Below are 26734 nucleotides of genomic sequence, written 5' to 3' on the forward strand. Positions count from 1 at the left end.
CACGTCAACGTACACAAAGGTTAGCGCGTGTTATGTTTTATTGGAGGCTCTGCTTCTGAGCCTTTGCATGACCTTGGCGTGCATCAGTCTGCCCCTAATCAATAGCTAAGAGGGATGCGCCCCGAGGGAGGCGACAACACAGCATCATCCTGATTTTATTTTTTTCCCCCATGGGGGGGGGGGGGGGGGTGCACACATGATCTGAGGCCCCGTCTTCGATCCTGCATAGACAACAACCTCGCTGCCTTTTTGGCTACATCAGAGAGGCCGCGAATAGACACGGGCAGCAGGCCAAAAAAAAGCTGAGGAAGACGAGGAGAAAGCAAATCCATCGACCCGAGGTGCCGCATGCAACTCTAGCCAAGGGTGGCATGAGGGGAAAAAAAGAAAACAATAAACCTCATCTTCCCTGAAGCGAACTAACCTCTCGGTCACTGTACAGCAAGTGGATTTCATTTCATGTACTTTGCTCATACAGGGTCAAAGGACAACAAATCAGGTATTTATTTTAAAAAAATAGTTTTTTTTAAAAATCAATACATTTGCACAAACGCATCTTAAAAAGACAAATATCTAGAAACATGTTTTAAACTCGTCTGGTTAAATGGAGGCGTCTATTTAAGGTGTTTATTTATTTGTCTATTTATTTCACCAAGTAGTCAATGCATCCGGTGATGTTTATTTATTTGGCGGTATCTTTTCTCATCTATACCAGGCGCTTATATCGAGTAAGGGCCTAAAAATGTAAAAAATACGGTTGTAAAAATCTTACTTGCTCCCAAAAACGTATAAATACGTTTATGTTTTTATACTAGAGCATACAGAAGGCTTTGAGGGAGCCTCTCAACTACAAAGAACGGATAAAGAAATGGTTGTTGTTACAAAAACGGCCAGCAAGTGGCAACAGAGTGTAAGAGATCAACCAGGGCCATGTTGAAAGAAAAAAAAACTCATTACTCACAGTTCTAAATAGATTTGTGAATAATGATGAAACCTAGCTATATTACAATGCTAAATGCTGCCAAACGGGAACAAACATATACTTTTTTTTCCAGATGAATTAAGAGACTCTAATCTTTCTTTTGGTAGGTTCCATGTTTTTATAGCAATAGAACACAATATTTTGTGAGCCTTGCTAAATCAGTCAAAATCCAGTAAAACAGACGGGGGTGAAGGGGATTGCTTCAGTGAAAATGACTGGGAGTGAATGAGTTAAAAAAGAGGCATCTATAAGAGGTGTGGCCATTTATTTGTTCAAATGTTTGATAGAGTCAGTGATTAATTGAGAGGTTTATTTACTCCGAATGGAGAGGCACAGAGTACCGGGTTTTTAGCAGGGGCAAGTTGTTAGTATTAATTAGAATATGGATTTTTCTTATACAGGGCCATAGAAAAGCATACCAGGCATTAATTTTGGGTAAGGCCTTAAGGGAACAAATGCATTTTTGAAATACTGTAAAGCTATCTATAAGTAGGGGTCTATTTTAGAGGAGGGAAAAGTGAGACATTTATTTGAGGGGGGGGGGGGGGGGGCCTTGATTCGAACAGACACATTTTTCAAAATAAAAATATCCAGTTATTGTATTATTATTTATTTTTTTAATCAACACCTCGGTTAAAAGGAGGTATCTATTTGAGTAGCACATATGATGATTTATGTCAGTGGCAAGCGTGAATTGCGGCTAAGGCCCTTTTTCTATTTGAGGCGCGGTATTTATTTTTCATCTATTTACTACGATAACATGCCAAGCGAACATCCGCATACTGCACAAAGCTGCCCGGTGAGTCAGACATATTAGAGACGCACTACGCTGCTTGCTTTTCATGTACAGTAGCCTCCCTTTGCAAAGACATCTCAGAGGTCAAGCTGCTCTTTCGGTGCGTTCCAGATGAGTCATGATGTCTCACACACATACTGGGTGTGTGTGTGTGTGTGGGGGGGGGGGGGTTGCACAGAGTCCAGCCAGACTAAAGAGGGGTGAAAGCCTGAGGGGGTAATGCCTCTGCAGTGGGATGTCCAGGCCAGCCAGTGGACATGCAGGGAAGCCCCCCCCCCCCCCACCCCTGACATCAGAACCACCCAGCATACCCCCCCGCCCCCCTCCCCATCTCACTGCAATGATCTTCAATTACGCCATTGTTGTGAGTGATTCCACTCTCGTCATCTCCTCTCCCCGCAAAAAGCTTTTGCAAAAAGCTTTCATGCATGCACACTAACATGGGGAGAGATATTGATTGCGTATACGGTCCCCACCCCCTACCCCCCCCCCCCCCCTTCCTCATTGGCGCCCTCGCTCATTCGGTGGCGAGCATAAAGGAGAGAGAATGACATGAAACCAATCTCAGGTCTTTTTTTTTTTCCCCTTCTTTTTTCTTTTTTTTTTTTGAAACGAGTACGGACGACGTGCTCCATGCTTGACGGTAATGGGTCAGATGATGGATGTCACCGCCGTTCCATCCACTCCATCCGAGCACAAAAAGCAGTTCAGAACCCTGGATCCAACCAGTACTGTGCAAAAGTCCTAAATATTTTGGGTTTGATTCACTTTTTCTAAAGAGTCATGTGAAGTAATGCAAATGCTAATTTATTTCCATATCTATATTCCAATGAGATTGTTCATCTCAAAACCAAAAAATGAAAACAAAAGAGACTTCGGGTGAGGAAAACAACACATCCGACATTTCGGGTCAGCGAGTGCCCAAGTTGACGAGCCCCCCCCCCCCAATTAGGCCCCATAATACATCAGCGGGCGTCTCTCCTCTGCTCTTTGGACGTAATCGAATCGAGAACTGCTGCAGGATCTCAGGAGGCCAAAATTAGAAGCCAGCTGGTTCACCGAGGACAACCGGCGTCTTTGTCGGTGCGCCGCTCATTTCCTTCCAGTCGGGCCAGAACTGGAGGAAGATGTGAAATAATCGAATTTGAGATGTACAAATAGAAGAGGAAGAGGAAGAGGAAGAGGAAGAGGAAGAGGAAGAGGAAGAGGAAGAGGAAGACAATAACAGCAGCTCGCGCGGCGTGAATGGAAAAAGCACTTTTGCATTTGGTTTGAAACGCAAATTGCAATCACGAGTCAAAGAGAGATAATGATCGGCACACACACACAGCCGACTTGGTAATCAGTTAATTAATCAAACGGGTTGGGCTAACCCCTCGTAAATCGTAATTCATCATGTTTGCAAGATGAAGAACGAAAGCCATTTGAAACATTTTAGGATGGTTCAATTTTGTTTGTAAAAAAATAACCCCCACGTCTAAACTGACGAAGAGCACAGATTTGTTAAAAAAAAGAAAGAAGAAAGACATTTAGCAAAATTGTTACAGTGAATCTATGAAATATATAATATATGCATGTAATAAATCCACTTTGTTGGAAACTTGTTTTATAAATTTTGGTCGATATAAATTTTTCAATTTGGTCAATGGTTTTTTATTATTATTATTATTTATTTATTTTTACAAATTACGAACGGATCAAAAGCGTTGAAAACTTGACAAATTTAACGATACAATTTTAAGTAACTCAAAAGTATTGTGTTTTATTTCTGGAAAAAAACTAATTGATATACATTTTTACATATGTAAACATGATTATTTACATACAACATTATGCAAAAATATGCAAATTACATATGCACAAAAAATCTTAAAATTTATTAAAATAAATGATTAAACCAAATAATTTAATTAAGAGGAAAATGAAATTGTCACTGATAACCTCTTACAGATAGCATTGTTTAAGATATTTTGAATAATGTTTTGCTACACTTATTACACTACAAAAAAAAAAAGCCTCCAATAATAACTGCATATAATATAGTAAAAACATTTTTACACTCACAATATGCATATGCTTAAAAAGATAGTGAATCATAAGCTTTGCAAGTGTCTGGTTTTGCAATTTAAACAAATAGACAGAACGAAAGGGCGGGGGGGGGGGGGGGGGGTTTGGATGTGGTGGAGCAATTTCCTTAATGCTTTCACAAGAAATTGCTCTTGAACAAAAGAAGGAAAAAAACGGCCACTGTCAGTGTCGCAAATTAACCTCAGTGGCCAAGTGGTGGCAATTGTGGGAGGGATGCCAAAGTTAACACACGCACGCACGTACACAGCTATTTGCATGTGAGGTTATTGGGGGTGGGGAAGAGGTGGGGCCACTAGACATGTCACTGACGTAAGTCAATAAAAGCGATGGAAGCCACAGCGTCAGACACTCGAGGAAAATTGAAGGTCAAAAATGATGTCGACATACAAACATTATTAGTAATAGTGTGAGATCTGGTAATATTATGTATTAGATTATTATTTTTTCCATTTCAAAAGCGGTTCAGATAATGGGTGGATGGATGGATGGAAAAATGTGATATATTAAAACAACAAGAAAAAATTAATTTCTTTATATTTAAGTCACCAATGTATTTATTTCACCACGTGTAGACCAAGGTTACTAAAGTTAATGAAAACCGAACAAAATAACTAAAACGGAAGAAAAAAAATTTCGCTAATGAAATAAAATAAAAAAGGAAATACTTGGATGGAAACTACATCTTACATTTATAAAAGTAACTAGACAAAGTGCAATTTCATGTGCTTATGAAGCAAATTAAAAAATAAAAGACTTAAGTACTAAAAAGGGGGATTTTTTTTAATTTAATGTTAAATCGTGTGAATACTGTAAGTAATGTGAAATTGATATAAACCCCGGCAGGTTTTTGAAGCAATGATGAAATGAAATGAAATTTGAACGGTGTAAATAGGGAATATTATGTGGGAGTTGTTACACTGCAAAAAAGTGCGGAGAATAAAAATCACAATAACATATGTGAGAATGCTTTCTACATTGTGAACAAACCTGCTTTAAAAAAAAATTAACCTTAACTTCAATTAAACATTAGCAGTCAAAATGAAATAAAAACTTACTATAATGTAAACATCAAAACTATTATAACACTGCTGCAGAGTCGACATCGTATTGGAGGAATTTTTCACAAGTCCACATATTCTACCCTCAAAATTCTGTTAAAACAGACTTTTTCTGCCCCCCCCCCAAAAAAAAAGTTGGAGAGCTCAGACTGCTCACAGTAGCAAAAAAAAAAAAAAAAAGGCAAATAAAAAAACAAGTTACTCCTTGAGGTGCGGCAAGATATGCAGATGTCTTTTTCAAAGGCCTGACCTGATTTCCAGCACAAACGTTGCAGGCTGGGGAGCACAATCGATGTTTTAAAAAGCGCACGAGATGACATTTTAAGTGGAAATGTGTGACTGCAGACGACCTCAACGCACGGCCACCGGGCATCTGAGCGGGCTCGTCATGCGTTCCAGCACACCAGTGGCTCAAAGTGCTGAGAAGAGTGTCGAGAGTTGCTCTTAGCGCAGTTGTACGTGATCCTTTGACCTTGTTGCGTTTGCTACCGGATAACAAAGCACAGCAGTCGTGACTGCCACATGATTTGACACGAGTCAGACTTAAATTGCTCATTTTGGAACTTGTCTACAGCTTAAATATCGACCCTATATTACGTTTAGAGCTGTCAAAATTAATCGACTAATCAACAAGTAATCGATGATCAAATTAATCGACAACTATTTTAATAGTCGAGTCATCGTTTAGAGCCATTTTTTTCATTTAAAAGCGTCCAAATGCTCTGATTTCAGCATATCAACAGTACACTACAGAAATCAATGAACAATTGTTCATTGATTTCTGTAGTCCTTCATGAAAGAAGACTGATTATTTTCTGTGTTTAATTAAAATAAGACATTTGCAAACATCTGCTGGACAATGACTGAACCGGTAACATAGTACAACATCGATCCCACCCCCCCCTCCTTTAAAAAAAGAAAAAAAAAATCACTATACGAAAATGAAGTACGAAATAAACACCAAACACTGGTTAATAAACAGTACCGGTAATCAGGGAAAATACATTTTATTCCAAATTAAAATGAATCAGATTAGTCGATCAATCTCTTATACTCTGCTGCCACCTGCTGGCCGTTTTTGTAATCAATACCATTGCTTCAAGCATTCTCTTCAGTTCAGAGGCTGCATCAAAGCCTTCTTTCTGTATGCTCTAGCATAAAAACATAAACAACGTATAAATATGTTTTTGGGAGCATGGTAATATTTAAAATAAAACTTATTTATACGTTTTTGGGAGCAAATGAGTTAAATGGTCGGCAGCAAAAAGTACGGAGACACAGTAAAGTATTTTGAGGTTCATGTGTAATGAAACAGGAGTCACTTTTTAACTAAAGAAGATGTGCACAGTGACTCACTCTAGTGAGAGATTAGAAGACAATTAGAAGTTGCTCAAACATTTTTTACAGGTGCAGTTGCTTCTTCCGCAGGGTCAAATGTCCAACTTTCTTGCGTAACATCACAAAACTCCTCACTGGGAAGATGTTCACGGTTGATACAGTCGGAACTGAAAAATGACGGCTATTTTTAACCCTGGCTGAGGCTGCCAAGTTAATACCAAATTAGGTTACGCTCTCATTGGGCATCTGTTTATTAGCAGGATTCCATAAAAACGACTCAAGCAATTCCATGATACTTTGTTTTGGCGGATTCATGAATATTTATTTCACCTTTGCTAGAATTGTGTGACAGGGTCTGCAAATTTGCCCGGAAAGCAGCGTGAAGAGGCTCAGAATCGTTCTGGCCTTGGTGGAGGTTTGTACTTAAATGAGTGTCATTAGAGTTCCTGTTCCCCCATTTGTCATCTTTTTTAAAGGACGGGGAAAGAGCTAAAGCAGAAAAATGAAGGACTATTTTTGTACACGCAGTCCTTCGTCAGATTAAATCAAGAGGGGGTTTGTGTAAAACGAAGGAACGGGCTGTTCTGCGTAAGAAAATGAACCCTTGCTCGGAGTGTTCGGACGAGCGAGGGCGCCCAGAACAAAGACCGTGATTGACGAGACGATGCTCCATTCATTAGACGAGCGAGTGGGGCCGGCCGGGCGCGAGGTGGTTTCCCGGGGGCATGGAAACACTCTGGCCGCCTCTCAGCCAATCACCATCTGATAACAGCAGCGCACATGAAGAGGACAACACGTGGTATTTTTGTTGCTGTCGGGCCTCATCGTCACCGAGGGTGCGAGAGCACGCTGCGGCATCTGCAGCGGTGGCCGCGATGTCCATTTTATTCTCAGCGGCAACACGCATCCGACCTCCCAGTGGCACAGAAATCAATGCCAAGGACGCATGCATAAACAGTGAGCTATTTCTACTAACACTATTAGGACACATGGGAATTCCTACTATAGTGGACCTAGAACGTTTCCCTGAGGAACGCCATACCAAAGTGCAAAGTGTTATTGTATATAGCCATTGTGAAAAATCATGTTTGTGTTTCACGCTACTGCACATGGACAAAAGTATTTGGACAAGGGGGGGGGCAATATTAGATTTAGATTCTGGTAACCATGAGGAAAAATATTGCGGTGTCACGATATTAAAATTACAGCTCTAAAATATCATAAAAAATATATATATTGGGGTAAATAAAAACAGCTTCTTTTTTTTCAATCAACACATTCTATTACATTTTTAAACAAACAAAAAAATATATATATTTGGTACATTAACCATACAACCATACTAAGTATAAATAAATAAATGTTGACATTATTCCTGTGTTTTAATTCTTAGCAAGTCATCACTGGTGAGCTATTTTTAGAACAGACCCCAGTTACTCATGTCGTCCTTGGGGACAAGCGTGCACCTACACATGTACATTTATTCATTCATTTGCTTATTTCTCTGAGAAACCTCTCAATGACTGATTGTTACTTTGGATGGATTTTGTTGCATTTATGCTGCTGTACAGTAGAAGCAGACTCCACCTGTGGCAAGTGAAAAACTTTCTACACTAATAATAGCTGAGAAAACTAGTAGATCTAAAACATTTCCTTGAGGAACCCCAATACTAAGTGCATTTGACTGATTGTTATATTGGATGCCCATTGGGCAGAACTATGTTTGCGATTTATACTATGCACTTAATGGGACATAAGGGAATTCCCAGTACAGAAAACCACAGTGGAGCCAGAACCTTTCCTAGAGGAACCTCACAACAAATTGGAGTTGAGTTTGTCACTTTGACTGATAATTGTTGTGCAACAATCCTGTCTGTGTGTTACTCTATGACTCCATATGGACAAAAGTATTGTGAAACATGGACATTCCACTTACAGGAAGTGGGGAAAAAAAGTCAAGTTTCCATTCTTCCGGTTAGAGTTTCTGAAAGACATTCAAGAAACATCTCCATTCTATTTCATTCCAAAGATTTTGATGATGTTCTTCCACACCAAATTCAGCCAAGCATTCCTCTACGCCACTTGTTTTTGTCCACTGGGAACAAAAAAAATGAACTTCCCCAGACTATTCACCCAAAGTTAGAAGCATAGAACTCCATGACACGTACCAAAATAAGATTCAAGGATAACTAATAGAGGGCCAAGGCCAAACAATCCTGATTTCAAACTAAATGTGCACCGACTGACTGAAATTTGTCATGAAGTGTCAGTGCTTATTCAACCACAAACCACAACACTTCTTGGAAATAGCTATTGCGTAATATTTCCCACTAACACAGAAACAAATGACATGACAAAAAAAAATAGCTATTGCGTAATATTTCCCACTAACACAGAAACAAATGACATGACAAAAAAAAATAGCTATTGCGTAATATTTCCCACTAACACAGAAACAAATGACATGACAAAAAAACAACATTTCCCACTTGTTAGTAATAAACAAATAGGTGTTCTCAAACTGGGGTAGGTTGGGGGTCCGCAAAATAATTCTCAATGTATTGTTTGAAAAAGTGCATACATGACAATTTTGTCAGGAATATAGCGCTGCATTTTTTTTAAAAAGAGAGCATAAAGATGTCTTTACTTCATTCTCATAGCATCCTCTCTCAAAACAAACAAACTTTTATTTCTTAAAAATACACTTTCAAAAAAAAAAAAAAAGATCTTATGGCATTTAAAGGTACACGTGGCAGACATGTTTAATTGCCATTAGGATGAAAACGTTTGAAAGCCCCTAAAATAGACAGTCAGCGTGGCGTATATTTCCGAGGACGGGATCCGCACGCATCAGCACATCCATCTAAATATAAGCCGAAAGAAATGAAACATCATCACGATTGTCTCCGCGTGAGCCAGGAAGTCTGCGTTGAAGGAACAAAGCCAGTTGCGCAACAATGACTCGTTGTCATGCTGCCACTGAATCAACTCCTCCTCGCAATCCCACACAAGGAGCACCGGTTAGCGTGGCTAATGGCTAACCGAATACCGCTAGCAAGTGAATGCCCCGAAATACTCTTCTTCTTCATCATCGGCAAACGTGAAATCATGTCAACATCAACAATATCAACGGCAACAACAACAACGTAGGTTAGCGGAGCGAACATCTGGTCCTTTTATAGACGAGGAATTAACTGACTTGACTTTTCTTTTCTTTTCTTTTTTTTTTGTGTTCCCGTGTCACCGTTTGTTTTCCCTCACAGAGGGACTTCCCCGTCTGTTTGGTGTCGGCTGCAGCTGCGAAGAAAAGAAAAGATGACAAAACGATCTTCTCTGCTCATTTTGCAGCTGCTCACTTGTTGGTTTTCGGGTCGATTCTCTTACAGGAGACATAAAGTAACCTCCCCCGCTATTATTACTAAGAGCAAAAAATTACAATAATTAGTTTTTATTAAATTCATTTTCCCCCCTTTGGTCCCCGCTGTTTTACTGGATTTTGGCTGATTTTGCAAGGCTTACAGAATATTGCGTTCTATTGCTATAAAAACATGGAACCTACCAAAAAAAAGATTAGAGTCTCTTCTTTCATCAGGAAAAAAAAGTATATTATTATCCATTTCTGTTTTGCATCAATTAGCATTAGAATATAGCTAAGTTTCATCATTATTCACAAACCTGTTTAAAACATGGCCCTGGTTGAGCTCTTATACTCTACTGCCACCTGCTGGCTTTTTTTTTGGTAATAACTACCATTGCTTTAAGTGACCGCTTCAGGTCAGAGGCTGCATCAATACCTTCTAGCATAAAAAACAAACAAACATTAAAAACATATAAATACGTTTTTGGGAGCAAATGAGTTAACACTCCCCTAAAAATGTACAATTGCTTGGATTAAAAGATTGTAAATAAACCAACTATGAGGACAAAATACTTCTTACAACATTACCATTGTAAATAAATAGCTTACAAAGGATTTGAATTTGACAAAAAAATAAATGCAGCGGACTAACTACATTCCCATTAGCAAGGGCTTTGGTGCCCTCTTGTGGCAACTTAGAGCGTTACGGGAAAATAGGCGGGCTGTTACAATATTGTCTGCAACCTGTAGAAAGCAAACAAGACTGGTCTTCGTTAACGTAATTCCACTTTAATTTTCGTTTGCTGAATCTTTTCCTTTCAAAGTCAAATTCTAAACTTACGAAAGTGTCCAAAAATACAAACAACAAAACTGCTGACTCAGTTACTGACAATTTTCTACGACAACACAAGCTCAAACGCTGCATGACATTTAGCTTCTTCCACAAATGCATTGCCGTGGTTTTGCACTCATCATATCGAGAAACTGCCTGAGCAGTAGTCAAATTAACAATATCAAAAATACATCATTATCTAACGTTTTGTAAGAGGTCAAGTGGGTGTGCGTGAAAACAACCCTGAGGCACAAACAAGATGGAATGTTCAGAGTTCAGAGGGGGTCACTTCGGATTAGTATTCGAGTGCACCGCAAAAATTCAAATCTCAAATCAAGACAAATCTGCTTGTTTTTTGGGTGCCAGGCTATTTCTTCTCACCAGGCAGTTTTTTGTGCAAGGGCTTTTGCTTCAAGCATAATTCGATAGTTATATGTAGTAAATAAACAAATTGTAAGAGATCACAGGCTACGTTAACTTGTTTTAACAAATCACATTTTCCGTCATTTTGCTTAATTTAAGTAACACAAGTGCTGATTTAATTACTTTTTTGTCTTGCTTTCTAAGCCCAGTTTTTTCTTTCTTTCATTCCTTTTTTTGGGCAATGTGCATTTCCCAGAGAGTAGAACAAGCTAGCATTTATGAACAAGCTAGCACTCATGGTGGAGTTAACACATATTTTGAGTCGTAAATTAGCATGAGAGCTTGAAAAATTGAATTGGGTCACAGCTGCTTTTTGGTGTTCTATTTTTAATCTGAAACGCTCACAAGAGAAAGGAAGGAAATATTTGGAAGGACCAAAATAAAATGACGCGACCTGCAAAATACAGCTAACGGTTAGCGTTATGAGCTAAGCGTCAACATGTGAAGGGAATCCCCTCGTCATGTAAACACATTCAGAAAATAAACGGCTGCTTTTAGCTCACACCTGCGCAAATGTCATGTTTACACACAATCCGCTAAGCGGGTTAAAACTTTTAATGTCAACAAGGTGCCAGATGGCAACATTATTAGCCCTAAAGCTAGTTAGCAGATATTGGAGTCATTCCTGCTTGGCTTGGAGTCGACTCAGGTCACCGTATTAAAGTCAACAAAGTTGATTAGGTGTCAATTAAAATAAAGTACATTTCACTTTAAAACACTACTCTTGTTTTAAAAATGAATGAATGAAATAAGGATTACTCATTAAAATAACTAAGATCATGTTGTCTGTCCATCCGTACAATGTACGTCTCGTTCTTGTTGCTATCCGAGAAAGAAGGCAAACAATTTGTGAAAACTGAAATTACTTATGAGATATCTGACAGATGTTATTGTCTTGCCGTCAGGAAGCTGAAGTTATTCAGCATGAAAAACAACTTTTGATACTCACTCAGATATTTTAAAAAAACATGTCACATTAACCATATTGGTCTTTTCAAACCCATAATATACATTAGAAATGCGCAGAAATATTTTAAAAATATTTTTATTTTTTATATTTTTATTTTTTAATCTTGTTTTTTTTAATCTACTAATATGCGAATCCGCTGGTGCCGAACAGTGAGCACGGTACTATTATAAATAATACATTTTAAAGACAATAAATATACAATACATACAGTATACATTATAAAATAAAAATGCTAAAATAAAAAATATGCTTAATAATGCTACATTAAAAAAATACATGCGAGAATATGTATAATGCAGTGCCTATCAGACTACTGTAAATAATATAAATAATGCATGATTTAAACTGTATAATGTATCCATTACTTTTTAATCAAAATAATGTAATACATCATTGAGAATCTGCACTTTTGTGTTTATGTCCTAAATTTGTATTTTGTTGTTTGTTATTTTTTTCTATGATTTATTTGGTTATTTTCCCTATTTTGGTTTGATGACTTTTATTACTCGAGTGCTTCCAAAAAGTCCTTGTTTTTTTTGTTTTTGTTTTGCTTTTTTACCAGTGGCACAAAAACTCTCGTCTCAACTGTACACTTGTTTACTAACTCTTGGTTAATCTGGTATACAAAGGAAAGTGAAAGTAAGAAGTAAATAAATACATAGCGTATATATGTGAGTCCATCCTGCATCAAATCCTTAAAAAGGTCGCTGGAGTGGAAGCAAAAAGCGCCCCTCACCGTGGTTATTGTCGTCGGACTGGTTGAAGCCGCACAGCTGGCAGATGGCGCGCACCCACTTGTTCATCTCCTCCTCGGTCTCGGCCACCAGGTAGAAGGTTCGGTCCGAGGTCTTGATGTCGAACACGAAGCTGTCCTGGAACTCCTTCCTCTTGAAGGTCAGCCCGGCGTCCACCTGCTCGCAGCAGTGCAGGTCGATGACCCGGATGGGCTTCTTGGAGTGGTCGTTCTTGTAGTACTCCAGCACGTCGGGGTCACCGCTCATCCGCCCGCTGCGCAGAATGAACCAGCGCTTCTTCCATGCCTGGTGGGGGGGAGATAACGCGTTGTGACGCAGCACTGCTACTACTACGACGACGACTGCATGACACACTTGTACAATTTATGCATTGAAAAGAAACCACGCACATTCACTTGCCATCACAAGACAGTCAGCAGCTGGACTTTGTTTGTGCTGTCAAACACTTTCAACACTATTTTAAAAAGAGCACGTGTGTGTGGTTTTTGTGTGGTGTGGTGTGTGTGTGTGTGTGTGTGTGTGTGTAGCAGGTGTTTACGCCTACAACCCCAACCGACGTATTTCCTGTGCTGATATCCCTTCCACGGCTTAAAAACAGCAGGCAGCGCTCCACCGCCGTGACAGTTTGCGACCCCCCCCCCGACGACAACAACGGGCACATGACACACGCTGTGCGTTTGTTTCCAGTCAAGCGCTGACTTTAATGCTGCGACGGCACTGCAGTCAAAGAATGATACGGTGGTGCCTTGACTTACAAGTTTAATTTGTTCCAAGAGTTGGCTTGTATCTCAAAATATTCATATTTTGAATCATCTTTCCACATTGAAATAAATGGAAATGTAATCAATTTGTTCCAGGTGCATATATGTATAATACTAACAAAAAATTGTGTAACTTTTTTTAAAATTAAAACAATATCACTCTTAACTCTTTGACTGCCAGACGTTTTCAGAAAAGGGATGCCGCCAGTGCCAGCCGATTTAAGCATTTTGACTGATTTTCAAGGTCCACAGAAAATGTTCTGTTTGGACTATGGAAACACACGTACTACCAAATGAAAGATTGGACTTTCATCTTTCATCAGAAAAAAAGAGTTTGTTTCTACCTTATTCCGTTCTTTAGTAATCAACAATAGAAAATGGTTAGTTTCATCCGATTTCGCTTGTTTTGAACTCAAATACGGAGAAATCAAGCTTTTAGTGAAACGATATTATTTCATGCATTCTAGTGAATTTGACACTTCTTTTTGTCCATGAATGATGCCACAAACACCTAAATAGTGCTTTACTTCTATAAAACACTACCACCAAGAATGAAAAAGTGTTTTTTGATAGCAAAATACGTTTATTTACATTCAACAGTGTAACAATTTGACAACAATTTGGCAAACTATTTACAAATGTGTGCAACTGTGGTGCTATTTACAAATATGTGGATGTTTCAACGACAGTTTTTCTTTGTGTAACACTCTCCTGCGTGCAAGAAGACGCAACAGCATTTGCTTGATCCATTTTATCCACTCCATTCATGGTGGCATCGTAGTCCAGAAACAGTGTCTTCTCCGTGATCAGACTGTACCCGCTCCTCCGATGAATATGCATTGGACTCGGGGTACTCTTCATTGTCCGATCGAATGTCCGCTTGTGCAGCTCCGCGTTTTCCGGCCTTAGCAGCGCTAGCCGCGCTAGCCGCGCTTTGCCGATGAGGCTTACTACTTGTTCATAACAGTCACGCCAAAGCTTCCAACTTTGGCGTAGAGCTCGTTGTCATCTTCATCATCATTATCAATCTGCATTGGTCGATGCCAACTCTCCATCGCCCGATCGAATGTCCGATTGTGTAGAAGTACCCGGCCGGCTATTGTGCGCGTTTTCCGGCCTTAGCAGCGCTAGCCGCGCTAGCCGCGCTTAGCCGTGAGGCTTACTACGTGTTCATAACGCCAAAGCTTCCAACTTTGGCGTAGAGCTCGTTGTCATCATCATCGTTGACATCAATGCGCTTTTTAGTATTGATTGATGCTTTCCGTCTTTGAAAAAAATGCTCAAGCTGAGCTGCTTGTAACCGGTTGCTTGGTCAAGCCATTGTGGCTTGGATCAGCCATTGTCTCCTCAACACTCTAGCTCCGCCTCACGTCTTCTACTGACGCCCACGGTGGGCGGCCCATCCAACCTTGTGCAAAGAGAGTCATCGCTGCCCTCTAGGGGCCAAAACGAGTCTTTGACTAATCAGATCAGCCTGATTCTTTCAGCACAGCTGCCCAAGGCTTTCCTGCACCCGTTTTTGAAAAAAAAAAAAAAAAACATAGGGGACGTCTTTTAACGTCCTCGGCGCCCTTCCCTAGGTTTATGCTAAACGTTTTATAACGTTTATGGCAGTCAAAGAGTTAAAAAAAAAAAAAATAAATAAAAATAAAAAACATCTCTCTACAACTCTCTACAATATTGGAGTAATAATTAGGGCCCGACCGATTTGGATTTTTTTACGTCGGTGCCAATTTTTATATTTTACAGAATAAAATACCGATAATCAATGAATCAGACTAATAGATTAATAATGTATAAAATATATACAATGAACAACATTTCTTATTTTTTTGGTCCTTTAAAGTTTACAACAATAAATAAATGATACTTAATTACAGGCAGAACATTTAACTGTTTTACTAAACTTTGTCCATTAGTATTAATACTTTAAAAACTGATATTATATTTTACAAATATTATATTAAAAATATTATATTTATATATTATTAATATTAAAAAGTTTTTTCCTAAATTGGCCAGTTAGTTTTTTGGGGTGGGGAATTGGGGGGGGGGGGGGGGGGTTAAATGGTACTTTGTCTTGCGCTGTAATATGTTGATGCATCAATAAAACAATTGGATGATTTTGGTAAATGTTTGCCAAATTTAAAAGAGCTAATATCCCAGTAATAACAACATTAAATAGAATGTAAATATTTAAAAAGTGTGTACATCATCCTTTCATGCATTCATTGTGCTGCTCCTTCTGGTGTACACACTGTAGCCACTAGGTGGCAGTATATTAAATGCATACTTCTCCACAAAGAAGACTGCTGTCACAACTGCTCAGTTAGCGATAGTAATATTAGCCATTTTTCTCAGGCGATAAAGATGACTGTATATGCAAGTGAGTGTTAGATTGTCTGTCTACCTGTGCTGCTGAACTGTGTGTTCAAATATCCTTGGCTTTTCAGCAGCCATGCTAGTTTTGTTAGCCTGTCTACAGTGCATTGCATTGCACGTGAGCATAAATGTAGAGGACTTTCCGATTATGTTAGACTTTCCACTGTGTCCTTGGCGGAGGTAACAAGGAAGCTCTGCTGCATGTTTAGCAGCTATCTCTTTGCTCAGAGACACAAGAGGAAGAAGATAAACCAGGAAGAGCCAAGCGAGGCGGAGCGAGGGTGGAGGAGGGGGAGGGGGGGGGGGAGGAGGGGGGGGGGGACTGTGGACGTTTTTGGACATCCGCCAGCAATGCACTTCCACCAGGCCGTGTCTGCTGACACATGGGATCCTGCGGGCCCTGCACTTTTGCCCCCCCCCACCCCCGACACAATGCAGAACCCAGTGACAACTCTCGTCAAAGACGTTCCTCGGGAGAAATAAAGGCTATCCTGCTTTGAGGCAAGATAAAGACACTTGACTGTCACTGAGCTGTTGAGCTTCCTGTTGACCACAGTTCATGAGGGGTTTCCTGCTGAGTACAGACCCCCCCCCCCCCCTCCCCCCCAAACGTATGCCCTGTTGCCATATCCACTCGGACGGAATCCAACGGGCAGTGTAGAACTGCATTGCTCAATACCAAGAGCTGTTTCTGATATTTTGCTCCACTCTTTGTCATACGATACAAAAAAAGCAAAAAAAAAAGTCCAGTGAACCTTATTTGGCTGTTTGAAACCTCGGAGGGGCAACCATAACATTGTTGCCACATGCATGCATGCATCCGCCGGGCCGGGATGCAGACGAGTGAACAAAGATAAGCCTGACAAGGCACTCACGCATGGGAGACGTTTACGAAGACTCGTGCGGATTTCCGCTAAAAAAGACGTCACCGCGTCACTTTCATCAGAAACTTGCCAATTTCGTGAAAAGGCTGCGAGTTGTCACACCGTTTTTTTTTTGTTTTTTTTGTGTACGTGGTACAGCAGTTCTTCAACTGAGTTGTGCCGCAAATAGCGAAAAAAAAAAAGCCACGAGTAAATGACCTTTCGAATATTATGGCTTCATCTGCAAAGAGATGGCGTCTCTGAACGAAGTTCTGGAGCAGTGCCCGCTTGCAGGAGGTCAGCGCGACCCGGCTCGGATGCTCCTGGCATCCTGCAGCTGCGTATGAACTCGGAGACGTCTCCCTGGAAGGAGCCTTATCAAACGCAATAATACGATCAGGAGATCCCCCTGGGAAAACCGACCAACTCATTTGAACTCACTCGGATACGGATTGTGGACCCGAGTCCGACTCAGGGTCAAACCGATCTCTCAAACCAAACAAAAACTTCATAACCGGTGCTCATCCAGGATCCGTATCCTGAATCTGAATTATGGACTGCAATGTCATCAATTTGCCAAAGCGTCTCGCGGGAGCTGCAAGACAGTCCAGATTGAAGATGCTTAGATTTTCCAAATTATGAATCTGGATGAGAATCATAAATTCATATATCGGTTCTTAAGCTTCCTGTGGTTGTGTAGCTTCACCAAACATAATTGAAAGCCACTCACATCTTTGACTGTCCCAAAAATGATTCTGGGTTCTGAATCTGGATCATGACCAAAAACGTTTGGGTCAAACTGAACCCAGATTCGACATCTCAATGTTATCGCACCGAAAATTTGGATTCAAACTAAGTTTACATTGTCACTTTAAACAACAAAGATATTTCAGATTCAGGAAAAAACACGGATATTCTATCCAGATTTCAGATTTGTCCATTGGACACATGAAGCTAGACACAAAATAAAGAACCGGATCAAAACAAGTCAAGATTCTAGATCACGAATCTGGATTGACAGAAGTTCTGTTTTGATCAGAAAAATGTTACACATCAAACTACCCACATTTGTTTACAAGCGTCTGTGTTACAAAAAAATGATCCACAGATCTGGATCATTTAAATCCGGAAGCTAAACTCCAGATCCAGTTTTGGATCCTGATAATGATGAAAAAAAAAATGAATTCATCATTTGATCATCCCAAGCAACATGCCAAATTTGATCAAAAGCCGTTGAGAACAATTCGACATCAAAACGATCCGCATCCAATTGCAGATTGGGAATCTCGAATCCCTTTCTTTGAAACGGGTCCCAGATTTGTTGTCGAATTTGTGCTGTCCTACTTTCCCATGCACTCTCACATTGGAAAACTATTACCCAATAAAAAAGTAACTCATGAAAGAATGGGACGCACAATAGAACACACAAACCCGACCCATCCACCGCCTGCCACGCACAGCCCGTCTCAGCCCATTGATCATTGGAACTGTGGGAAGTGAGGCCCGCAGCTTCAGAACTAGGCTAACCTCCCCCGACTCTCCCACATTCAACGGCCCCGCAACCCGCCCTCCCCCCCCCGCCGTAACCTCCCACAGCCCCCCTCCGAGCCTCCCGCCCCCTTCAGGCCGCGCAGCTCGGCGAAGACACGCTGGCCTGGTTTTTAGCAACTGGGCTGCATCGCGGCGTCAAACAAATCACGGCTGACACGGGAATTGTCTACAAGACCCATAGATGGAAGATACGCTCATTTTTGGACGGTTGGAAAGGTTATTTCAAACGGGGGGGGGGGGGGTGGGCGGTAACAAAAATTGACTTGAAACAATGAAACACTTAAAAGTAGTTTTCCATGTTCAAAAGGGAGTCAAATATTTTGTGGTGAGCTTTTATTGTTAATGTTTCAAATCATCTGTGCTGTCTGTAATTAAATTTATGTCAGCACATTTTCTAAAAAAAAAAAAAAAAATAAATAAAAAAAGAGTAACCGAGATATGGCACAAACGTGGCTCAGCAGACTTTTGAGTTTACGCTGTTGAATCCCATGAGAGGGAAGACGGATGAAACATCAAAAGAACGCAGCAATCTCGGCCGGCTAAAAATAGCGACAAACTCCTTTTGTCGATAAGCGGGCGTGTTTTTTCTCTATTTTTGGCAGACGAATTGTGGGAAGACAAACAATCGCTGCAAAGTCTTCTACTTCGCAGAAATAATACACGCGCGCGCGCGCGTTTCCGGGAGACACAACAGCAGCTTGGCAAAAATCAATACTTCACATCCTGATCCCAATCTTGCAATTCCATGAGAAGCGTTGCGCATATTATTATATTATTACTCCAAATGAATTGTGGTTACACGGTGAGAATAACAATCGCTCGAAAGTCTGAATAGGTTTGGTTACGCTCATTTGATCTTTAGCGGCTCAAGTCCTCAACCTTAGACAAACTAACTACTATTCCACCGTCGTGACCTCACCTTAAAAGTCAACAGAGTTCCTCCTCTCACATAGACCAACAAGTCAAACAACAACTTTGCATTTCTAGGAAATCTGCACGAGCTGGAAGGCAACGTACTGGTTTGAACCCACCTGAGGGCAGATCATTGCTTGTAAAAAAAATCATCAACGGTCATTTTGCATGTAGAAATCATCTTTTAACGAAGCTGGAAATTGTACCTTATCTGACTTTTGACTTCAAATAACTGACAAATTGCGGTCAGATTCCACTCAAAATCTATAGAATTCATATCCTAGCATGAAGAAAGGAATCCCAGAATATTCTGGCAATGAACAATGTGTCGATCCTCAGCTAACTTGGCCATCCAGGCTCTTGATTGTTATTTTTTTTTAATCATGAAAGTAACTGGTCAGATACGGGGGGGCGGGGTGGGGGGTGGGGGGGGGGGGGGTAGTGAACTTTTCAATATATCTTTTTTTAAACTGCATAAAGTAAAGCCATGACAAGGAACAAATCCTCATTATAAACATCTGACATTCGAGCTCAGCTAGCTGGGCCAACTAAGATCAAATATCCTTTCAAAATGAATGAATATAATCCTAGCTTTGAACGAGCCATTTGGAGAAAAAAAATCCTCGGCAATCTCCGTCTTTCAAAATCAGTTCCGCACCAAAATGATACACTTCAGTCGATAGACACACACCACCTGCAAATGTATGAATTTGGTCATGTAATGGCTGTCCCAATATACACTTCCTTTTTTCATTTTTTTTTTTTTTTAGATTATATTGCAAGTATCTTTCAAACAGACGTGAGTTCATCAACATTTGACATCTTATGTTTTGCCATTTTTCTTCTTGTCCCTGACTGCAGTTGAGCACCAGTTTGAGAAGATATTACGGCGGCTGTGACCCCGTTTCAACTCGCAGCACAATTTTAAATACTTTCTGATCTGTTCTTAACTCATTTGCTCCCAAAAAACGTATAAATACGTTCTATTTAAAATATTACCATGCTCCCAAAGACGCATTTATATGTGTGTGTATTTTTATGCTAGAGCATACAGAAGGCTTTGATGCAGCCTCTGAATTGAATAATGGTAGCTATTACAAAAACGGCCAGCAGGTGGCAGCAAAGTATAAGAGATCAATCAGGGGCATGTTGCAAAAAGCTCTTTCCTCCACAGTTTGAAACAGACTTGTAAATAATGATGAAACTTAGCTATATTCTAATGCTAATTGCTGCAAAACGGAAACAGATACAAATCTACTTTTTCAGGAAAAAATTATTTCTTTTGGTAGGTTCCATATTTTTAGAGCAATAGAACACAATATTCTGTGGGTCTCGCAAAATCTGTCAAACAGCCGGGAGCAAAGGGGGTTGCGTCAGTGAAAATGGCTGGGAGTGAATGAGTTAACAAAACATGCAGAAGGCCTGCTACTACTACTACTCATGAAAATGTCAAACTCCTAGAGCAGGCGTTTGTGCAAAGCCAAGAAAAGTGGATCTGTGACACGCTGCATTGTGGACCGAGAAATGTGCAAAAATGCAGACAAATCCTGGCTTCATCATACTGAAACAAATGATTTTCCTCGGTCCAGGTCCCCAGACAGCCCCATCCTCCTTGGGGGAGGTAAACAACATGCCGAGTGAAAAAACAATAGAGAGTTAAGAGAAGGTTGTCCCTGTCTTTCCTGAAGCAGGAATGCGGCCTGCATTGCGTGTGACCGCCTGCTGATGACAACTAGATTATTGCTGTCTGCTTGTCCCAGCCTCGTCTTCAGCCAACAAGTCAGCCTTTTGTGGCACCTTAAAAAAAAACAACAACAACGCACGTCACATGCGTGGCTGAGTGCTTGTCGATGCTGTTTTGCCGTTTCATTTCATTTCGCACGGAGCAGAAGGCTGGAGAAACAAAAAGTCACACGTGTTGTTCTTGTCGAAGAGCGAAGCTGTGATGATGCAGCCCACACACGCACACACATTTGTCACGGGGACGCTGCCAGATAGTAGAATTGAGACAAGCTTGTAATTTGCTTCGCTTGCTTGATGGCTACGTTTAAGGAAGCACAAGTTGTGTTTGAGCAATAAACATAATTGCGTGCATTAAAGTAAAGCATTTAATGAATGTTTGCGTATCACATTTAGAATATTTGTTTATGTCAAAATATCAGGGTCATTTTTTTTTTCTAATTGTAATTGATTAGAAAAAGAGGAGGATGAGAGAATGTAGTGGGTCCTCATAACATTAAATGTCAAAAGAATGAACATGCTCTTCAAATTTGGCGGGAATTTTTTTGATAAAAAGACTTTTCTTATTAGGCGATTAATCGTGATTAATCAGAATTCTAAGATGTGATTAATCTGATTAAAAAATGTAATCGTTTGATAGCTCTAGTTTTTTTGCACCTTAACATCAAGTGCATGAATTAATAATAAAATTAATGTATTAAATTTAAAACTACAATTTAATTAATTAATTAATTGTATAATTATATAACAATAATAATATATTAATATATTTATTAATATAAATTAATTTAATTTTTATTTCAAATTAATTTAACAAATATATTAATAAATAATAATAATAATACAATTTAATCATTTATAATTTTAAATTTTATTTAAATTTATTCTACTTATATTTTATTATAGAACACTGTCATGGTTTAAATTTGGTTGATATCTGAGAAAATCTCTCAGGAAAGCTGAAGAGGAAAGTACCGAAACTAGGATGGGAATCATCTTGTGGTATCATTTTAAAATTTGTCTTTGGCGGAACATTGGGTATGGACAAATTCACCATAAAACGGCAGATTTTCTGTCTTCTCAGACACAACTTCGTCAGACTTTTTTGTGGGTCGTGGAGTTAAGTATACTGCTTTGCTGTTTTATGGCAAGTTGTTGAAGTTCACAGGCAATAACCAAAACCCCCCTCCCCCACACACAAATTTGCATTATTCCTCTGTCTCGTATACATGGTACAAATTTAGGACAAGTTGAGGTGGAATGAACGAAATTGCCCAAAGACAGATGTGTCTGTCAACAAAGTATTGAGGAAAGGCTACTTCGGAATATTTATGTGTATATGATCTTAGTTTTTTTCTAATTAGTGCTATCACTATCGAATATTTTTAGAATCGATTAATCTGTCGATTATTCAATCGATTAATCAAATTCATTTTAAGTTTGTATTGAAGTGCATGAAAAGAGCATTTTCCCTGGTTACTGATTATTAACGAATGACTGGTGTTTATCTTGTAGTTTGTATTCGTATAGTGATTAAAAAAGGGGGATTGATGTTGTACTGTGTTACCCGTTCGGTCATTGTTTTCCAAAGTAAAAAAACACGATGTTTGTAAATGTCTTATTTTGATTAAACACAGACGATAATCGGTCTTCTTTCATTAAGGACTACAGAAATCAGTGAACAATTACTGTTGATATGTTGAAATCTGAGAATTTGGACAATTTTAAATTAAAAATGGCTTCAAATGATGACTCGATTATTAAAATAATTAGATAATCGATGACTCGATTAATTTTGACAGCTCTAATTTTAATTTTCAATCATTTTGGAAAAAAAACACATACTTTTTATGTTTTCTTCATGGAGTGTTGCAAATATATGGAAAAAGTGAAGACTAACATTAAACATGACATTATAAATTGTAGATTAATGTGACCCAAAGATGAAAGATGAGCGTTGAGCTAATCGAGCGAGAGTATGAGAAACTCCCCACACAATCGTCATCCATCCACCGTCATTAAACCTGACGTCACGGCTCACGAACGTCACTTTGCAACCGCCGTGCGTGCACGTGCGAGCCACTGAGCATGCTCAGTGCGTTCCACTCCAGTCAAACTCGACTCTTTAACCCCCGAGGGGATTGCCAGCGTTCGGCTCCAATCCAAAACTTGACGAGTCACAAGAGGTAACGTCGGGATACACCGGCTGGAAATTGACTGGATGGAGTGCACCGACGGGTCCTTGTGTTTGTGCAGCTGTGTGTGCGCGGGGGTGTGTGTGTGTGTGTGTGTGCGCTCCAGGTTATGAGCCCACCTCCCCCCTTGTCCTCCTATTGTAGCATACAGTACGACGTGTTTAGTTTGGATGTTTGCTCATGCACGTTTGAAAACACGATGATTGACGCGTATCAGCTCGCTTGTTGACACAGTTTGTCGCACTAGTAGCACACACACACACGCACACACACACACACACACACACACACACACACACACACACACACACACACACACACACTGTGTTACTACAACAGACACACCTCGGCTAATTGTTTAGTGTATCTGAGCTCATCAGTGGGCGTGGCTGTGCATACAACATGATGCTAAATAGGGACTCAGATGAGCACTGTTTTCTGCACAACTAGAAAAAAACTTCCCCTAACCTATATATACATATATATTAGGGATGTGGCCCCCCAAAAAATCGATTCTCATTTAGTACGATTCAGAATCGATTTTAAATGTCCCAAAATCTATTTTATTTAAATTATTTTATACTGTCTTGCCTTTGTCTGCGTGTGCCTTTATTGGGAGCGCTGTTCATGTTGTACCCGGTTTGGCCACTGAGGGGCAGTGTGGTTCCACGCGGTCGAATACACTGTTAAGTTGTAGCCACATTAGAGAGTAGAAGGAAAAAGTCCCCATCAAGTTATTCCAATAAAAGTTGTTGGTTTTTTTCAGCGCGGGGCCGTTCTTTTGAGTGATAAAAGCGCAGCGAGTAGCGCGCTAATTAGCATTAGCGAGTCAGACTGGAGTGGATCATTACAATTCCTTGCACATCTTTAGATTGAAGCAAAAATCATTTTGAATTTAAAAAAATCTGAACTGAATCGCAGACCCAAAAATCGCAGACCCAAAAATCGCAGACCCAAAAATCTGAATATATATATATATATAGGTTAGGGGAACAAAACTTATGAATGACAAATAACATCGAAAGTAATGGATATGAAGTTGTTTCACGGCAAAAAATTGTGGAGAATAAAAATCCGAATAAGTGTTATTCCAGCATTCCTACAATGACTGTCAGATGATTTGATTACAAAATAGCAACGTCAAGCAATAAGAGCGCTAAAGTTTGTGAGCTTGAACAATACATAAACAGTTGGGCCTTCACGCGATGTCATCCTGGTCCCTAACGGAGGTTCCTCTTTGCTTGTACTTACTCGTCAGTTTACACAACAGCCAGCGAGCTCAAACCAAACACGAGCGGGGAAGTCGCACAGTTTACACAAGCTCGTGTCGTAAGAGACGTTAAGCAGACGGCGCGAACGGACGCCGCGCGTCTCTGGTTGTTCTCCAGTCCCGTCGAGGCAGCTATCGCAAACAAAACAAAGACGAGCGCGGGCCGAGTGCCAACGCGCCGAGACAGACTTTTGGTGTTCATCTGTCGCAGATGTGCGAGGGGACCCAGACTCGACATCGACATTGCGAGACCTCAAACAAAGCTGAACAGAAGGAGTTTTTTTTTTTTTTACACAACAACAACAAAATCACAGCCATCCATCTCAGGTGGCTTAATTAGTCAAAATCAATGAGGAGCTTTACTGCAACCAACCCCCACGTTCAGATACGCTTTCAGATTGCTTGAAAACTGAGAAGGTTAGCGGTTGAGCTAATTGTCTCTTTTTTTTCTTCTTTTTTTTTTTCTACAAGCACCAGGCCCAATGTGAAATCCTTACGAATCTGCCTCAGCCCTTTCTCTTGAGTTGCAGTCTTGATAAATATCAATATATAACTGTTAGAATTGTATCAATTCTCATTGGACATACAGCATACAATTTGTAGTGCCAGCCATTTTGGCTCAGATGAATTTTAAAAAAAACGCCATTTTGCGTTGACCGAGCTTGCTGTTAGCTTCAAGATAACGTGATTGAAATCACAAGCAGTAGTACGACAGCGTATTAGGGCCGCATATAAATATCGATTTTTTTAGAGCGTCGGGGCAATATTTTGAGAAAAAAAAGTGGCAAATTTCCGAGGTTTTTTGTTGCAAATTTGCCACTTTATAAAGTCGCAAATGTACAAGTTTTTTTCTCGCAAATCTGCAATTTTAGAAAGTGGCAAATTTGCGAATAAAAACTCGTAAATTTACGACTTTAGAAAGTGGCAAATTTGCGAGAAAAAAACTAAAACAAGAAATACACGTAGCGTACTACTCGGATGTTTGTGCCAATACTTTTCGGTCGGGTTGTCAAAATAAGAAGATAGCTTTAGCAGAGATTAACCATAGATGTTCGTATTCGCTCTTTCAAGCGATGGGTACGGCCATTTGCTTTGCGAAGATCCACACCCTGAGGATCAAGCATTTCAGTTAATTTCTTAAAATGTATATTTACTGGTATATGTATGTTTCCAGAATTATGATTTACACATTCGTACATTTTGGTATTGTTTTTGTACAAGTAGCTAAAATTGATGTGTCGAATCTGCTGCTCTCCGTCATTCACTTGCATTTACTTAAAGTATGCTAGCCTCTGATTGGTTAGTGTTTAGTCAGCTGACAGAACGTACTGTCCTTACATGATCACTGATCTTTAAACGGCTATCTCTAACTTCAAACACTCCAGTGATGCAACTACTAACCTTTTTTTTTTTTTTTTTTAATAACCAAGACATTGAGTTCTTTCTGTGGATTTGCTCCACTTAGTGACGACCGGCGAGATACAGGCAGCATCTTCATTGCGGTGCTTAAAAAGAACCTTTAAAAGGAGAAAATGTGCCGGTAGATTATTGGCAGTGAAGTTGCACATTATTACGAGTGAATCAGGGCCCGCGGCTCGACAGAGACAACTGGGTCTTGTGTTTTCTGCTGCTCCACTGCACAAATCTGGTTTTCTGTTGGTTCAACCAGGTCCACACTATTGCTGCAGCTTCCGTATCATGTGACTGTCATTCGATTGATGCTGATAAACTGGCTCCTTGTGGGCAGGTCTTGGTAAACGTTGCAAACAGTAGATATGATGTATTTTTTTTTTCTTCCTTGTGATGGGTTGGACGCTCACGTTGATATGCTGCTTGGATAAACATTTGACTTAGCTGTGACTGTTCCGTGACAAATGGCAGCAAAAGCAAGAAATCACTAAATATCTCTTGCAAATTGAGGGAGCAGAAAGTTGTTTCATAAGGACTGGATACGTGCGGCTAGCGATCGCTAACCACCAGCACAAAACGGAGGGATTATCGGATTTGTTGACTAAATATAATTAATCTCGTGAAAAATAACATTGATAATCCTTAATAAGAAGCAGCCGCTGAGTGCACAAATCCACAAATGCTAACGCTAAAAACAATGCTACGCTTCATCCTACAAAATATGTCTCTGCTTGATTTTCCCCAGCTCTACCCAAGCCAAATCGGGTTGGATAATCCCAAAAGTCTAACCCAATCTACTAGATGGCGGCTAATCATAACCCCGACAATTGACAATTCCGAACATCCGAGCATTTCTGCTACTTCCGCAATACAGCACTTCATTTCCACGCCGAATTGTATTGCTTTTGCCTGTGACTAGCCTACAAACCGGGCATGTTGTTATAGTAGTCAAACAACATTTGATCACATTTTCAAATTAAAAATAATCCTCACAAATCAAATTACAACGATCCAGAGTCCAATGAACGGAGAGCATCGCTTCACCGAGGG

At 39.9% G+C, this 26734-nt stretch overlaps 1 protein-coding gene across 3 annotated transcripts in view; it reads right to left on the reverse strand.

The window, feature by feature from the left end:
- The window catches only part of gab2 (GRB2-associated binding protein 2), a 47761-nt gene that overhangs the window by 11858 nt on the left and 9169 nt on the right, over positions 1–26734 (reverse strand). For 2 of the 3 annotated variants that reach the window (XM_086081415.1, XM_086081414.1), the window contains exon 2: positions 12582–12885. In XM_086081415.1, the coding sequence (XP_085937541.1) occupies positions 12582–12885 (304 nt within the window). Of the gene's footprint in view, positions 1–12581; positions 12886–12989; positions 13121–26734 lie in introns of those variants that run through there. The other variant, XM_086081416.1, reaches the window with a different exon arrangement.

This window comes from Leptonotus elevatus, chromosome 7, assembly GCF_054856555.1.
Source record: "Leptonotus elevatus isolate MCC_2025b chromosome 7, RoL_Lele_1.0, whole genome shotgun sequence".
Classification (NCBI taxonomy): domain Eukaryota; kingdom Metazoa; phylum Chordata; class Actinopteri; order Syngnathiformes; family Syngnathidae; genus Leptonotus; species Leptonotus elevatus.